A 17,483-nucleotide genomic window follows, 5' to 3' on the forward strand; every position below is an offset into this window, starting at 1 on the left:
CAGTGACCACAGTGTCTATTTAGTGTATATTCACAAGCCAAAAAAATCCACTGCAGTTATGCTTGACTCCTAAACCAGAAAGTTTGTTAAAAAGAAGCTGAAAGAGACAAGCACGAGCATGAATCGGAAATACGACCTGCTGCTCTTCTCCAGCAAGCCACATTGCTCTGCAGTAACTGGCAACATTCGCTCTTTTGTTGCAACATGTTTAAAAGTGGAGTAAGATCATATTCACACGCCCAGATAATCATCATGAGAAAACAACCTCGGAGTGACTTGATGAGATTAGGTGAACTAATGTGGGACTCCCAGAACTGCAGGGTGCAAGACATCCCGTGGACCTCCTGTGCCCAAGACCAGCCTGAGAGAACTTCCAGGCTGCGCCCACTGTAAACTTTCCAGCCTTACCGTGAAAAGTACAAAATACAGAGCTAAAGATATGTACTTAAGGAAGCTTAACTCTGCCTCTTTTGAGACGTCCGGGATAAAACCCAAAGTTGCCTTCAAACAGCAACTGCACGCACCTATACAACAGTCCCTTCAGGACAGATCCCTGCCTCGACCGTCCTTTCCTCTTCACCCCCCAGTGCCCTCCCAGCAGGGTGCCCTTCTGACAAACCAAGGGTAACACACGGTATGGCCGTGGTCCTGTCCCCCAGCCCCAGGAGGGAGAAGGAAGGGAGAAGGAAGAAGGAGGAATAACTCTTTAGATCCATCAAAAAGGCAGTTGCCATCGAGTGCTGTCTCTTCACTCCCCCCACACCTGCACTGTGCTGACCACGCTCTTTTACCTGCTGACGGCCCCGCAGCACCAAGGCCCCTGAGAGACCCGAGTACTTACTTTACCCACGTAGGCTTATTCCTCATAACGAGCTCCATAGCACCATAACACAACCTAAGATGGGACTTTGATCTCATGTCAGGGTAATACCTGTTTTAGTAGGGATCAATAATTATCTCATATTTGGCATCAGGTATTTTTTAGCTGAGACCTGGCTATAGCTAGGAAAGGCAGAGCACACTCGGATCCTTGTGTGTTCCTTCTGCATACTGTATGGACTGGACATAGGGGAGCAGGTTTGTGATTGCTGTTGGACAAGTTTGACTACGTAAGTGGTAGCAGGCAGTGAAAGTTACAGACAGGAGCCATCTCCTGCGATCCTGAAAATTTAATTTCACAGCAGGCACAGATGCTTTTTAAAAGACTGGTGAGTTTTTGCTGCTCTGCTCCAGCCTCACCTATCTCCCCCCATTATATGTGGAACTCAGTGCCATGTTCCCAGCTCCCAGGCTATCGCCCTGGCCATTAGCACTTTAGAAGCCACTGGTGGGTAGGAATTTGCTTTCTCCTGTCTGACACCATCTGCTGCTGTGCCAGTACCTCCTGGGCAGCGCTTTCCTGAGGAATGTGTGCTGACTTTTGAGTCTGGCAGCAAATTTGGCTCCCACACACAGACTCCCCTTCAAGCTAATCTTTCTCTCCATCAGCAGAGGTGGCATGTGCCAAATTTGATTTGTTTGGGTATTTTTTTTGTTCCTGGTTTGCAAGAAGTTTAGTATTCAGAGATCAGCATTTGTCAGACCATGACAGAGAGAGAATGGATTTAGATATGCAAAGAACTGGGAAGTTTTGGGGAACAGACAGACAAGACTTGCAAGAGAAAGGACCAAGCACACCTCATGAGCAGAGGCAGGCTGCTGGCATTGAAAATTAAGAAGGATGTGGAAGAGGATTTCAACATTTGAGCTGACAAGTACAGAAAATCTGCAGGGATGATAGGGTGGGACATGGGGTAAGGGAATGTACGTGTGGGATTATATAAAGTATAACAGCATAACAGTCATGATTGGAAAAGGCTCTCTGGCTGCTAGGATTGTCCTTCTGACCCCGATCAGCATAATGATCAGAAGACATTAAAGGAGATTAGAAAAGCTGCAACTTTGGATAGGTAGCAATGATGGGAGAGTGTGATTACCTGTGCTGGACTGGATCAGTGCCTCGTCAGGATGAGATGCAGAGAGAAAATTCTGGGATGCAGTAAGTGTCTGCTTCCTAAAACAACTATTCTAAATCCCCACAGAAAGGATGCCATTCTGGGTTTGGGCTTAATTTGTGTGCATGACTCCGTTCAAGCTGTATTAGCTGCTGTGTGACAGCAACTGCTACACAGCTGGATCTGACACTGAGGCAAGAGAAAGCAGACCAGGTGAATCCAGCACACGAATACTCCATTTCAAGGTGGGAATTATGTAAATACCCAGCAGTTAGTTCAAACAAAAACACCGCAAGAAGCCTGCAACAAGGGCGGAGGGTGGATTGCTGTTGTTTGAGTTTGGGGTTCTTGTTTTTTTAAGTTTGTTAGAAGCCGAGGTAAACTGTTCAGCCAGCAAGTGATCCTCTAAAAGCTCTACACGGCTTGATGAGAAAGCTAAGATAACTAAGGGAGAAGTTTGATTTTTTTTTTATTTTTTAAGAAGTGGAAAGCTTACTCAAATGAAGGGAACAAGAAAGCCCATAAAATGTGATGGGAGAGACGTAAACTGGAAATTAAGACTAAAAAAAACATGAAGAGAGGATCAAGACATGCTAAAAAACAACAGATAAAATTTCTTTAAATAAAAAAGTACAACTCAGGACAAGCTTACCAGATGCCAAGCTCAAAACTGGCAGTTACAGCTCAGGGAAAGGATCCTTACCTTTGATAGCTCTGTGAAACCATTGGCTTGATGTGCTGGGACAGTCCAAGAAGCCCACAAAACGTTGGGTACCATCAGGATGTATGTTGAGAACAGAGCAGAGGGCATTGCTTTTCTGCAATAGAACACATCTTAATTGTTGTGTGGCGTTTTGGATTTTGTGTTTGCAGAAGAATTTAGGGACAATCCAGAAAGGGACAACCAAAATACTCCAAGGGACAGCGCACCATGTTAAGAAAGTGAACTGAAAAAGCTGGGGTTTATCACTTTGGAGAGGAAAAGGCTGTGGGAGAACAGGGTCAAGGTTTACAAAATCATAAATGAAGTAAATAAACTGAAGGCATAACCCTTTAGCAAATCATACAACAGTTGAACTAGGGGCATTTGATTAAACTCGTGGGAGATTGTTTTAAAAGAGATAATGCAGAGCTTTGCTGCCACAGGAGCCTGTGGAGGCAGATGGGATCAGCAGAATCAGAGAGGGATTAGGCGAATTCACAGACAGCAGGTGTATAAGGGATGCTAAAAAGAATGTGCATAGACAAACATAGCAACATCCCCAATGCAGTGATTGTGGATGTTGGGTGAAATACAAGGGGAAAGGACCAGACCTGCCTGTTTTCCATAAACAGCATTTTCTACTGTTGGATTAGACTCTCACTGCTTTAAAGGTGACTAAGTAAATTTTCAGTCCCTTTAATTACTTTTTTCTTTTTTTTTTTTATTAGAGAAGTTCACATTCACAAACCTTAGCTAAAATCCGAAATTATTAAAGTAAATGATAAAACCGTGTTACAAATCCAGCGCATCATTCCGTCAATGAGTTTAATGCAAAATAGAAACAACCTGGTGTGGTCACCTACAAGAATATTCTGTTGCCCTGGTTTGCACATGTTCTTTAACAGCACCTGTGGTGTGTTTCTAAACCATGCCATGCTGAATCATCTCGGCAGAATCAGTTTTCTTGCAGTCAAAATAATACACATGGTGGAGTTGACTACATAGCATGGGATTAAGCGTTGATTTGAAAGCAGAGAGTGAATTTTTGCTTTGTTACTGTTAAATGAATGACACTGTCACAGTAATGAAATACGTATGCAAATTGTGGTGACTTTTTGTTTCTTTAACGCTCTAGCTGTTTGAAGTTGTGACACTCTTGAGTATTTTTATAGTTTTACTGTCAGACATTTTACTACAATGCTTTCCTCTAAAATTACATCTTTTAGTACCACTTATAATGTGTGAGTTACAAAGCACTGCAGCCTTTGTGTTGGACTGTAACATCCTGAGGCAAACATATTGCGCCATCTTAGGAGAACAAGAAACTGCAAAAAGTCTGATGTTTCTTCCTTTTTGTCCTACAAAAAAAATCCCACTGGGAAAAAAATTGTATAGAGGGAGAAGCAGTATTTATCTAAGTACAGGGTCGGGTTATTCGCTGGCAAAAAGAATTCTGTTGGCTTAATACAGGTCATGTAGGTATTTTGTGTCAGCCTGGATGACTAAATTTTCTTCTGGCAGGAGTTCATTGTTGTAAGTGCTAAGGGCTTGTAACTAATTTCCTGCATAAAATCCTGAACCTTTCCATTTAATGCAGACAAACCTTTTATAAGGGCATTTTGCATTTGCTGATCATATGCCTGCAAGACACAGAAATCATAGAATCACAGAATTGTTAGGGTTGGAAGGGACCTTAAAGATCATCTAGTTCCAACCCCCCTGCCATGGGCAGGGACATCTCCCACTAGATCAGGTTGCTCAGAGCCCCGTCCAGCCTGGCCTTAAAAACTTCCAGGGATGAGGCTTCCACCACCTCTCTGGGCAACCTGTTCCAGTGTCTCACCACCCTCATGGTGAAGAACTTCTTCCTAACGTCCAGTCTGAATCATCCCATCTCTAGTTTTAATCCATTCCCTCTAGTCCTACCATTACCCGACATCCTGAAAAGTCCCTCCCCAGCTTTCTTTTAGGCCCCCTTAAGATACTGGTAGGCCACTATAAGGTGTCCTCGGAGCCTTCTTTTCTCCAGGCTGAACAGCCCCAACTCTCTCAGTCTGTCCTCATAGGAGAGGTGCTCCAGCCCTCTGATCATCCTCGTGGCCCTTCTCTGGACACATTCCAGCACGTCCATATCTCTCTTGTAGTAGGGGCTCCAGAATTGGATGCAGTACCCCAGGTGGTGTCTCACGAGAGTGGAGTAGAGGGGCAGAATCACCTCCCTCGACCTGCTGGCCACGCTTCTCCTGATGCAGCCCAGGATATGATTGGCTTTCTGGGCTGCTAGTGCACACTGACGGCTCACGTGGAGCCTCTCGTCCACCAGCACCCCCAAGTCCTTTTCTTCAAGGGCTGCTCTCAAGCCGGTTGCTGCCCAGCCTATATCGGTGCTTGGGATTGCCCTCACCCAGATGGAGGACCTTGCACTTGGTCTCGTTGAACTTCATGAGGTTGGCATGGGCCCACCTCTCCAGCCTGTCAAGGTCCCTCTGGATGGCATCCCTTCCGTCCAGCGTGTCAGCCGCCCCACACAGCTTAGTGTCGTCGGCAAACTTGCTGAGGGTGCACTCTATGCCACTGTCCATATCGCTGACAAAGATGTTAAACGAGACCGGTCCCAGTACTGATCGTTGAGGGACTCCACTTGTCACTGGCCTCCACTTGGACATGGACCCATTGACAGCCACTCTTTGGGTGCGGCCATCAAGCCAGTTCTTTATCCACTGAATTGTCAATCCATCAAACCCATATTTTATCAGCTTGGAGACCAGGATGTTATGCTGGACAGTGTCAAAGGCTTTGCTCAGGTCCAGGTAAATGATGTCAGTTGCTTCCCCCTTGTCTATTGATGTTGTGACCTTCTCATAGAAGACGACCAGGTTTGTCAGGCACGATTTGCCCTTGGTGAAGCCGTGTTGATTGTACCCAATCACCTCATTGTTATTCTTCTGCCTCAGCAGTGCCTCCAGGAGGATCTGCTCCATAATCTTACCAGGCACGGAGGTGAGACTGACTGGCCTATAGTTCCCTGGTTCCTCCTTCTTTCCCTTTTTGAAAACGGGGATTATGTTTCCCCTTTTACAGTCAGTGGGGACCTCACCAGACTGCCATGACTTTTGGAATATAATAGAGAGCGGTTTAGCAACCTCATCCGCTAGTTCCTTCAGCACCTGTGGGTGTATCCCATCAGGTCCCATGGACTTGTTCACTTTCAGGTTCATCAGATGGTTACGAACCTGATCTTCACTTGCGATGGGCAGTTCTTTCCAACCCCTGCCATTGTCGTCTGTGACTCTGGGAGTGTGGCTGGAGCCCTTGCCAGTTGAAGACTGAGGAAAAGAAGTTGTTGAGAACCTCGGCCTTCTCCATATGACTTGTCACCAGCTTCCCCGTTTCCTTTCTGAGGGGGCCCACACCCTCCCTAGTCTCCCCAAGTCTCTTAATGGCAAGAAACCATTAATGTACCTATAGAAATTTTTGCAGTTTCCTTTGATCTCCTTGGCTAGATTTAATTCTAACTGAGCTTTAATCAAATGCTTTGATTGCTTCTTGTCTGTTCCTGGGAAAATTGTGCCATTTTTCTATGCAATATTTTCAAATCAGGAATTTAACGTTTGTTTGGAATCCTGGCCCATATTTTTTCCCCCTCTTTGCACCACGGTTTGTAAAGTGTAATGACATTTCATCATGGTTTTCCCTTTAATCTTCCAGCCGCAAGGTGAATTTGTTATTTCTATGGCCTGGCTCTTCACTGATGCAAAAAGAGATCTCTAAGAGCAATGAGCATTGGGTGCAGCCTGTGGGTCCTCCTCAAATAGCAGCCACAGCACTTGATGTTCCAAAGGGAGCAAGATAAAAAGCAAAATTATAATATGCATTTTTCCCCACAGAATATGAAACCTTTTATTAAAATTGGAAAGGCTTTCATATTCTGCTGCATGGAACCATATGCACTGGAAGGACCTTTACCGAGTCACCTAATAGTTTTTCTTTGTCACAACCAAATTATTCTCATTTTAAGTTTCAGCTTTCACAACCATTACTAATGTCAAACTTCAGAGTTGTTTTTGATGTCTGGATGAGGCAATTGGTACGTAACTGGCTGTTCTCTCTCCAGAAATAACACTTCCCTCAGTCTCTGGTTGCCAGGTCTCAGGGCTCCCACTGATCCTTCTGCGTAGTGTGGCCTTATCCAGACAGCAGCTGATCCTGGAGACCCCCCTAGACAGGTCCCCCTCAGCCAACAGCCCTGATTAATAGACTTTGCTAACAGCTTCTCTTAATTTTGCATTTTGAAGGAGGAATGTGCAGAGGTTGGCTGGCAGGACTTCACACAGCTGGCTTGCGGGAAACTTCTTGGGCTCCCCGGGTTTTCCTTTTCAGTCTACGGATTTCCACTTCAATGCTGCAAGCTGTTGCCTTATATAAATATGCGATCACCCACCCTGGACACACCTAGAAGCATTACACATGAGCACAGGGATATATTTTTCATCTACTTTATGACAAGCTTCCTTTTTAGATTAAATCCCCTCAAATATATTGAAAAACATGCACAAACTGAGTCATGCATCAGGCCTTTCTATCAGTTTTTTTTAATTCACACTCTTCCTCTCCACTGGGCGTGAACAGCGCTGTTCTCCCTTTTCGGCAGCCGCCAGGCTTACATGTGAAGCTGGGCTTACGGTTTAGAGAAGGTCTGGGAACAGAAGCTGTGTTTATAAAGGATGGGGCGAGCATGTACGATACTCCTTTGAGTATTCCTCCAGCCTCCAACCGCTTGTGGCGCAGATTTTATGTATCAGAGGCATATCTACATATATAGTATGTATACACACAGAACAGTCTCTCACAAGTTATGTATACACTTATATACTTAAAAGTGTGTGTCTATGAACATATTTTAGTATCTAGTTTATATATACATGGAATTTGTGTTAATATTTCTATTAATAAAGTGTTAGGTGTTAATGCTTCTATTTCTACCTACCATACTCTTTATTGTCACTGTCTTCTAAAACAGACTATACTCTCCATGTCTATACACACACATATATATAAAAATTAGCTTCTGAGCTTCAAATGCAAAGTGGGCATACAGTCAGGTCAGATTTTTTAAATATCTAATTTGTAAAAATATTATTTATACTTTTACTGTTCCATTTTGAAGTTCATTAATTTTTTGCTGGCCATATTTACTGCTTGTATCAGTGGAAATACGTTCACATGACACAAAAGACAGCATTCTATATAGTGTTCACTTTGACAGGATCCCACACAAGTTTAAGTCTGGACTTATATACAGATCTTTGCAAGGTGAAAGCATTATAATCGTCAGCACAGCACCAACTCTGTGTCAGGTGTTTAAAAGATAGCTTTTTACCCCTGGAGCTCCTTTCCCTTTTAAAAAGTTCTTAGATTGTCAGTGGTTTAGTATTAATTAGCTTTAAATTATGCTAAACGGTTTTCCTGAATATCTGAATGTTTAATTCATAAAGACATTTTCAGAAGAACCTTTCCCTGTGCTGCTTGCTTTGGAAACAGCAATGTCATAGCCAGGAGATGACTCTCTGGGAAGTGAATGAGAGGTCAGCCGTCATAAGTTTGTTGGATTTTGGCATTTGCCCTTAAAGTAAGAGGGAACCTAATGAAAGGATTCACCCGGAGAGGCTGTGGCAGAAGACAGGCTAGGGGAGAGACCTGCTTGGACATACTGCTTGTTTTCACTGGGACTCTTGATGTGTATAACACAGACCTCTTGGAAGGATAATGTAGTTGATTGTTACTTACTGACTCTCCAATTTATTTCAGTTTGACAGTTCTCCAGGCATTAGAGGATGGACTGAAGAGAGCAGATGCAGATCCTTCAGTGAAAGCTGTTATGATTTGTGGCGAAAATGGGAAATTCAGTGCAGGTAAGATATTTTTTCATCAAACACAGACTGAGAAAAAGACGAAACACTTTCCACACACCATGTCTGAAGATTCTCTGCCTCATAGCACTGCTGACAGAAGTCTGATTTTGCTGGGAATGGCCACAAGACAGTGGGCTTTTTCTATTCTGCTGTGCCACAGTTGACATGGGGCACATGACAATCTGGACTGTCCAGACCAGAAATAAGCTGGTGTGTTTGTGCTGAAATGAGGTACAGCTGCTCATCTCCCTGATGCCTCCTTACTCTCTAGAGCTTTGTTTGCGTAAAATCTCTGGACCGTCAACTGGTCCAGTGTATGGAACATACTTGAGGTGGGGCAGTGGTGAATAACAGATATTCTCCAGTTGGAGAAATCTGGGAAGCTAGGGAATTTCTGTGGAGCTCTACATTGCTTGTTAGTAGTAACTTGCACTTAAATATTCCAACTTTTTTTTTTTATTATTACACCAAAGATGTCTGCAAATTTCTGTAGTAACTGCATGATCATTACCATTACTATGTATTTTTGTACTTGGCCTTCCCCTGAGCTCTCTGAACAGGCTCAAGGAGCCAGGGTTTCTTGAAGGTGGTCCCAAAAGTGGTTGATTGCCGTTGTCCACTCTCCTGCCAGCAGCATGCTCTGCAAGGACTTGTTCAACACTGAGCAGCTGTGTTCAATGGCACAGAGGGGAGGATCATTCCAGTCACTGTCTTGCCCACTAATTCCTCTTAATCTCTTTGTGCTAACTCAGGAGCTGACATTAGAGGATTTTCTTCGCCAAAGAAACGTGGTACTGCATTGGGCCCCATCATCTCTCTTATAGAAAGGAGCGAGAAGCCTGTGGTGGCTGCCATTGAAGGTGTTGCCTTGGGAGGAGGCCTGGAGGTGGCACTTGGCTGTCACTATCGGATTGCACATGTGAAGGTAACATGTGCTGCAAACTAGAGGGGCTGGGGAAGGCATTGGGAGCCATGTACACGTGGCCATGGGCAGGGTGGGAGGCTGCTCCTGAAGAGCAGTCGGACAGCATGCCTTTCCTAGGATCACCTACCCAGAAGAGGGGGGCTTTATAGCTACACGATACAAGTCTGTGTGCTCAGACATTCTTCACCTACAACACCACCCTGGACATGCTTTCATAAGTCTTACTAAATAACTAATTTCAAGTCATTTCTAAATAAAAAAATGATTTGTATCTAGTAGAATAAGATGAGCACATAGAAACTTCAGTAACCAAGTGTTAATTGGCCCTAGGTCTCAGTAGTCATTATCTATATTCTGATGTGGATAGCTGTATCTTATTGGCTTATGCAGCATGACTCTCCCAATTTTATTCCGCCCCCCACCCCAGCCCCCCCAGCCCTGTGAATTTTGCATTTCTTTCTGCTAGTGGTCTACTTTCAATAGGTAGTTGAAACTCAGCTAGCATGGAACATATATGGTTTGATTCCCCATGAGCTGTGGGTCCTCAAGGAACACTCTGACCAAAAGACAGCTTTAAGAGTTTTTTAAGGAGTGTCAAGGACAACAAAAAAGGTTTCTATAAATATATTAGCAATAAGAAGAGGACTAAGGATTATCTCTGTCCTCTAGTAGATAGGGCCGGCAACATAGTGACCAAGGATGAGGAAAAGGCTGAGGTACTTAATGAAGTCTTTGCCTCAGTCTTCAGCAGTAGGACCAGTTGTTCCCTGAGCACCCAGACCCCTGAACTAGAAGACAAGGATGGGGAGCAGAATGAAGCCCCCGTAATCCAAAGGGAAACGGTGAGGGACCTGCTTCAGCACCTGGAGGTGCACAAATCTATGGGACCGGATGGGATCCACCCAAGGGTATTGAAAGAGCTGGCGGAGGTGCTCGCCAGGCCACTTGGTATCATTTATGAGCAGTCCTGGACAACCGGGGAGGTCCCAGCTGACTGGAGGTTAGCAAATGTGACACCCATCCACAAGAAGGGCCGGAAGGAGGATCCGGGGAACTACAGGCCGGTCAGTCTGACCTCGGTGCCTGGGAAGGTCATGGAACAGATCCTCCTCAGTGCCATTACACGGCACATGCAGGAGAACAGGGTGATCAGGCCCAGTCAGCATGGGTTTGTGAAGGGCAGGTCATGCCTATCAAACCTAATATCCTTCTATGATAAGGTGACCCACTTAGTGGATGAGGGAAAAGCTGTGGATGTTATCTACTTGGATTTTTGCAAAGCTTTTGACACTGTTTCCCACAGCATTCTCCTGGAGAAACTGGCTGCTCATGGCCTCGACAGGTGTACTCTTCGCTGGGTAAAAAATTGGCTGGATAGCCGTGCCCAGAGAGTGGTGGTAAATGGAGTTAAATCCAGTTGGTGTCCAGTCACAAGTGGTGTCCCCCAGGGCTCGGTGCTGGGGCCGGTTCTCTTTAATATCTTTATCAATGATCTGGATGAAGGGATCGAATGCACCCTCAGTAAGTTCGCAGGTGACACTAAACTGGCCGGGCGTGTTGATCTGCTTGAGGGTAGGTTGGCTCTGCAGAGGGATCTGGACAGGCTGGACCGATGGGCTGAGACCAATGGTATGAGGTTCAACAAGACCAAGTGCCGGGTCCTGCACTTGGGTCACAACAACCCCATGCAGCGCTACAGGATTGGGGCGGAGTGGCTCGAAAGCAGCCCGACAGAAAAGGACTTGGGAGTGTTGGTTGATAGCCAGCTGAATATGAGTCAGCAGTGTGCCCAGGTGGCCAAGAAGGCCAACAGCATCCTAGCCTGTATCAGGAATAGTGTGGTGAGCTGGACTAGGGAAGTGATCATCCCCCTGTACTCGGCACTGGTGAGGCCCCACCTCGAGTACTGCGTTCAGTTTTGGGCCCCTCGCTACAAGAGGGACATTGAGGTGTTGGAGCATGTCCAGAGAAGGGCTCCAAAGCTGGTGAGGGGTCTGGAGGACAAACCTTATAAAGAACGACTGAGGGAGCTGGGGTTGTTTAGCCTGGAGAAGAGGAGGCTGAGGGGAGACCTTATCACCCTCTACAACTACCTGAAAGGAGGTTGTAGAGAGATGGGGGCTGACCTCTTCTCCCTGGTGACAAGTGATAGGACGAGAGGAAACGGGTTCAAGTTACATCAGGGGAGGTTTAGATTAGATATTAGGAAACATTTTTTCACTGAAAGGGTTATTAAACATTGGAATAGGCTGCCCAGGGAGGTGGAGGATTCACCATCCCTGGAGGTGTTTAAAAAAAGGGTAGATGGGGCACTTAGGGACATGGTTTAGAAGTGGCTCTTGTCAGGGTAGGCTAAAGGTTGGACTCGATGATCTTAAAGGTCCCTTCCAACCTCAACAATTCTATGATTCTATTCTATGATTCTATCCATCCCCTTTCTTTAATCCCCTCCTTCAAGATTCAGGAATGCTGAACTACCCTTTAGCAGTACCTCGTCTTCTTATAGACACTCTCCACTGATAGGACCATCCACTCACTTTTGCAGTGTGAATCACTGTTTCTCCATAACAGTGTGGGTTGCTGTAACAGCATAAAGAGGATTTCTATCTACAGCATCCTATATGTTAGCTAAGGTTGATGCCGTAAGTAGTGGTCTTAAATTTCTTAAGAGCTCAATGTGAAATGTGCAAACTATTTTATTTTTTTTTTAAAAAAACAAGGCAACAAAATCTAGGTAGATTTTTAAGAGAAGACAAGACCCCCCCCTTCCTGCTGCCCCTGGCTTCTCTGTCATAACCCTACTAAACGTCAAGTGCACCAAGAGCCGTTTGAAGGAAAATTAGGGAAGAGTTCAGTACCAATTTTCCTTTACTAAACTTCCAAGAATTAGAGTAGGGAGGTAAAAGTTAAGTCACAGAGTGCCATCCAGCATTTGGTAACGCCTGCTTGAAAGAATTAGTTTACACATGTGTCAACCTGGGGGATGCTGGTGGTCCCACCGCTCTCCTCCACTGCTGTGCTAGCACACTTACATCCACTGAAAGTGACGCTGTTCCTGTGCCTTTGTACACAAGTTCTTGAAATGGCTGAGTGGGCTTTTGTCTTAAATGTCTTATGTGGCAAAAAGCAAGGATGAAGTTTCTACGTGGAAGCCTGGAGGCTTCCTAGATGAGCAATGTGTGAATCAGGTCTGCTTGTCTTTCCTCTATTCTGCTCAGTTTGTAGCTATCACTCTTTTTAATCAGATTTGTTGTTGAATTTGACTTCATTTTAGGCACGGATGGGTTTACCAGAGGTCACCATTGGGTTACTTCCAGGTGCTGAAGGCACTCAGCGACTGCCCAGACTGATTGGGGTACCAGCTGCTCTTGATATAATCACTACAGGTAAAGTGCCTTGGCCTTCCTCTGTATATAAGAATATGGCATTGAGTCATACCACCAGCTTGGTCTAAGAAACATGAATTTCTTCTACCTATGTAGCTGCTTGGGTTGAAATTCAGCTTGTTTCCACTAATAATGGGCTAAGAAAGGGACGTACGCGCTTCTGAGGCGTGTATTTTATATACCTGATAGCGAGCACATCTCATATTTGAAGCCAGCTACACACAAGTCATTTAATCAGATAGAGAAGAATGAAATTGCCCATCATGCCCCACTGTAGTCATCTTACTTCTCTTTTTATCACAGGAAGACACATTCCAGCGACTGAAGCACTGAAACTGGGCTTGGTTGATGAAGTTGTGGAAGAAAACACAATTGAGGCAGCAATTCGCTTGGCAAACAAAGTGATTGGTGAGGAAAGAATTGTAGCAACGCCAAGAAATAATTGGTGACGTTTCAGGGCTGCAGAGCCAGAACAAAGCCCACCAGTTTATTCCAATTTATATGCTCCATTCATTGAGTTTTGGCATCCATATAAGATAGAATTAATTACAGAATTTGTTTTGTGCCTGAAACAAAAAATTCAGATGCTGGAGAGCTGCAGAAATTCAAGTGCGGATTTGGTGAACAGATACGTATCAAGTCCTCCTGCTTCTTACTTATATATCCAAACTCACACGCTCCTCTGGGCTGCTGCACTCCACTGATTTTGGGGAGTATGTGCTCTTTCCGTATATAGTTTTGGATCACAGCTGGTATTGCACGTATTCTGGTTGCACCATCAATAACGGCTATTCAAAAATAACTTTCTCCCTTGAGTGGAGGGGCTGGCACATCCTCAGCCCAACTTATGATCCACGAATCTGTAAGCGACTATGTCCCTAATCCTTTAGCTGCTATGTAAGAAAATGGCCTGTGGAGATGGGAGGGATGTGGAAAGAAATAACAGCGCTCTCCACTACAAACAAGGCCTTTTCTTCTCTGTAGGAGCACTTCTGTGCTAGAAGTTGAAGCAGCCTAAGCTTTGTCCTAGATGACAGCACACCATATTTTTAAGATCGTTCAATGAATGGGCTATTCTTAAAAATCAGTGTCTTGTGTACTTCCCCACAACTTGGGATTTACCAGATAAGTGCAAAAGGGTATTCTTTGGCTAAGTTTTCTGTAAGAGATGCCCTTCCTTCTCACTGTATTCATCCTGTAGTATTTTTAGTCTTCATTTTTGGTGCAAAATTGATGACACAAGCAGTCCTCTTTTCTCTTTCCCTATAGGTAAATATAATTCTTTAGAAAGAGATAAGTGAGGTACTTCAGGATTCCTTCTAAGAAAAACGAAGATACTTTGGTTCACTGATTTTTTTTCCTGTTTTGAATGAGAACTTTGTTTCTTCATCTGTTGGGAACACAGTGAAACATTACTACTCTTCTAGGCAAATTAACCCAACAAAGAGTATTCCTTTTGATATACCCTCTGGGCTTCTGAATGATGCCCTGCATACGTTCTATACCAGAACTGATGGCAGCAGCAGTGTATCACAAAATAAGTAATAGATATATTGCTGGAACTGGCAAACCATCAAGTATTCTGGATTTCAACAAATACTATGTGAAATTTAGATATTTGTATGCCTGTTTCTTCTGTGACAGACATTGTGCAGTGGTTGACAGTTGTGAAAACCAGCCTAACCTTAGAGGATAGCTTCAGGAATGAATCATTGAGCACACTATTCCTCAGTGTAATTTGCTTTCTGGAACTTGCCCTCTACTGCTGCTGACAAATTCTTCTTCTGTAGCTTCATCTTCATTGGAAATTGTCACTACCAAGAAATTTTTTTTTTTTTTTTTTTTTTGAGAATTGTGTAAGCATACAAGGATCCTAGCTGGACGTCCAGCAGGTAACCTGCCCCAGTCTTACTCATTATTGGTGGTATATTTTCTATCTGTTTGTTGCTGGTTTGAGTTACCCCGGTAAAAGTGAGTAATGTCATTGAAAGTGTTCACATCACACTATATACCAACTCCAACAGGACTTTAAAAATGCTTTCAGACTCTTTCCAACAGCTTTACTGACATTTACAGTATGTGCTTTAACAGTAAAAATACTGGAAAGTCAGCTAATATTTATTTCTTTCCTGCCTGGAAAATTTCTGATTAGACCTTGCAGAAGACCATGAAAGTTTTGATGCACTATTTAGCCTCAGGTTACCTGATAATTTGAAAGAATGGTGTACCCAGAGTCCATATGTTCCTTTTGAGATATTCCTGGCTTTGGCCTTTGCCTAAAGTTAATATAATTCTTCTGCCATACAAAGGCAAACCAGTGATTTTATTTCTCTACATCAAGCACTAACTCAGAGCTGCAGAAGATGACAGTTGTGCATAGCTGGTCTGGTTTTTGTTCACGTTGAGTTCTGTTTTCAGTGAACATTTTTCAAATAATCCTAATAAAACCAGAAGTAGAGATGCACAAAATAATGCCATCACAGAAGTCAACTGTCTTTGTATGACATGCAGTGTTTTGTTTCTGATAGATGTATTTTTTTTTATTTTATTTTATTTTTTTTAACATGAGCCTAACAACTGCTGACTTCTTACAGAAGAGTTTGGCTAAATAACTAGTTTTGTCACTGGGGGAATTTCTGTTCCTGGGAAGGCTGTACTGCAAGATAAGTCTCAAAGAATCATCCAAAATTATTTTCTTCTAAAGCTTTCTCAGCACTGGAGCTGCACTATCTCATGGCAAAAGATCAATCTCAAATGGCTGGCCTTACTGAAGCAAGGGTCTCTGATTATTTTTTCGATACACAGTTGACAGAGCTACCTTTATGGAAGGTATTTTGGGAAAGCATCTTCATCCATACATTTCTGTGGATTATTCCTAATGAAGAACACCTTCAAAAGGAGTTCTGAAACAGTCCTGAATAAGTGCTTGTAGTAATACACAGGGACAATTATTGGTTCTAAGTTAATTTTTTCATTGAAAACAGTAATTCTATATCGCAGATAGTAAGTGAGCATATGTTCCTGGCCTTCTTCAGGCAAAGGAAAATATCTTCACTTTTGAAGGCATTTTTTAGAAGGAACATACAGGAGCTAAATCCTTGGAGACAATCAGAATGTTCTTTCATTAAATGTGCTTAGTAATCACTGCACTGATTCAAAGCTGCATTATATAATTTGTCCACCTGATGGCATCACAAAATTGGAAAATTGCTGTAATTGCTTGTGGTAGGAGGCATTAGCTTGCAGCTTATATGGCCCACCTCTTGCTGGCCTTCTGTAGTCTTCCTCAGCTGGAGGAAAAAATGGCTGCTGATAGCAGACTTCTTTGATGAAGCTCTCCCTTCATATATAATCATCCCTTGCTTTCTGTCCACGTCTGCTGATTGACCTTTATCATCTTCTCGGAGCACAAAAGCATCAATGGCTTGCACCAAAGAGTCAAGGAAAATCTGTTCAATTTAGATTAGCTCAGGGCCCACAGGTATTAAATGCTGCGTGGAAAGATGAATGTGAGTTTCTGACTCTAAGCCACTAGGAGTAACAGTGGAGGAATCATGTGTTTCTTCTGAGTCTCAGGAAACCCAAAGGAGTAACAGATACTGGTGTTAGGCAATTGCATGCTTTAAATGGAGACTGTTGGAGAAAGGCTTTCAGCTACCATTGCAAGGGCCTTGAGCACATCATCTCTGGGAAAATGTGCAATAAAGACATTTTAATCTCTCTCCAGGGCTCGTGATTCTGGCTGCCACCTTCAAGCAGAAGGTCTAGTGAAGTGCCCCTTTGACACAGCCAGAGTTTGTAAAAGGTCTGACATAAACTGGACTTGCCTCTGGCAGGCCTGAGACCACTGCAAGCCTGAGGAGCAGGGGTCCAGTTTCAGCTTCGGTTCTCAGAAATTCACAGGCAGTTCACTGCACGAGGAAGTGCATTAGGCTAGCCCTGCCTCTTGCATGTGAAGTCCTGTATTGTCCTGAGGTTTTACAACTCTAGGATGATTTTTTTTTTTTCTTTAAATAGCACAATATTTGATATTGCATGCTTACATGTTGCTTTTACTGATAGAAATTTTATAGACTTGATCTGTCCTTTGTGCCACCTGGACTACAAACCCTAGTAAAACAAAGCATGTATCTGTTAGCTCCTGTGCATGGAGGACACTTTTCCCTGTAGCACTGATGTCTGCCCAGAGAGGTGGTGGAGTCTCCAACTCTGGAGACGTTGAAAACCTGCCTTGACGCATTCCTGTGTAACCTGCTCTAGGTGACCCTGCTCTGGCAGGGGGGTTGCACTAGGTGATCTCCAGAGGTCCCTTCCAACCCTATGATTCTGTGATACTGTTCTTCATGTTCCTGCTGCTTTGATTTCAGAAATCAAGCCGTGGGTGCCCCACAATGGTCTTTTCTTCCCAGGTTTGGATTCAGATCATTTTTTTCCTGTTCATAGATATGCCCTTGGTTCTTATTAGCATTGCATAAGCAAAGACTCTGCATGGAGATGCTGTATACATACTTAATAAAACCTATTTAGCTTACAGCTAAATAAGAGTTTTATTACGGGACCCTG

At 43.8% G+C, this 17,483-nt stretch overlaps 1 protein-coding gene across 1 annotated transcript in view; it reads left to right on the forward strand.

The window, feature by feature from the left end:
- Positions 1–17,483, forward strand: part of EHHADH (enoyl-CoA hydratase and 3-hydroxyacyl CoA dehydrogenase) — a 31,026-nt gene that overhangs the window by 1,140 nt on the left and 12,403 nt on the right. Inside the window, exons 2-5 of the mRNA XM_063339543.1 lie at positions 8,506–8,609; positions 9,362–9,534; positions 12,809–12,920; positions 13,224–13,328. Coding sequence (XP_063195613.1) covers positions 8,506–8,609; positions 9,362–9,534; positions 12,809–12,920; positions 13,224–13,328 — 494 coding nt within the window. The remainder of the gene's footprint in view (positions 1–8,505; positions 8,610–9,361; positions 9,535–12,808; positions 12,921–13,223; positions 13,329–17,483) is intronic.

Source organism: Chroicocephalus ridibundus, chromosome 6 (genome assembly GCF_963924245.1).
Source record: "Chroicocephalus ridibundus chromosome 6, bChrRid1.1, whole genome shotgun sequence".
In the NCBI taxonomy this organism is placed as follows: Eukaryota; Metazoa; Chordata; class Aves; order Charadriiformes; family Laridae; genus Chroicocephalus; species Chroicocephalus ridibundus.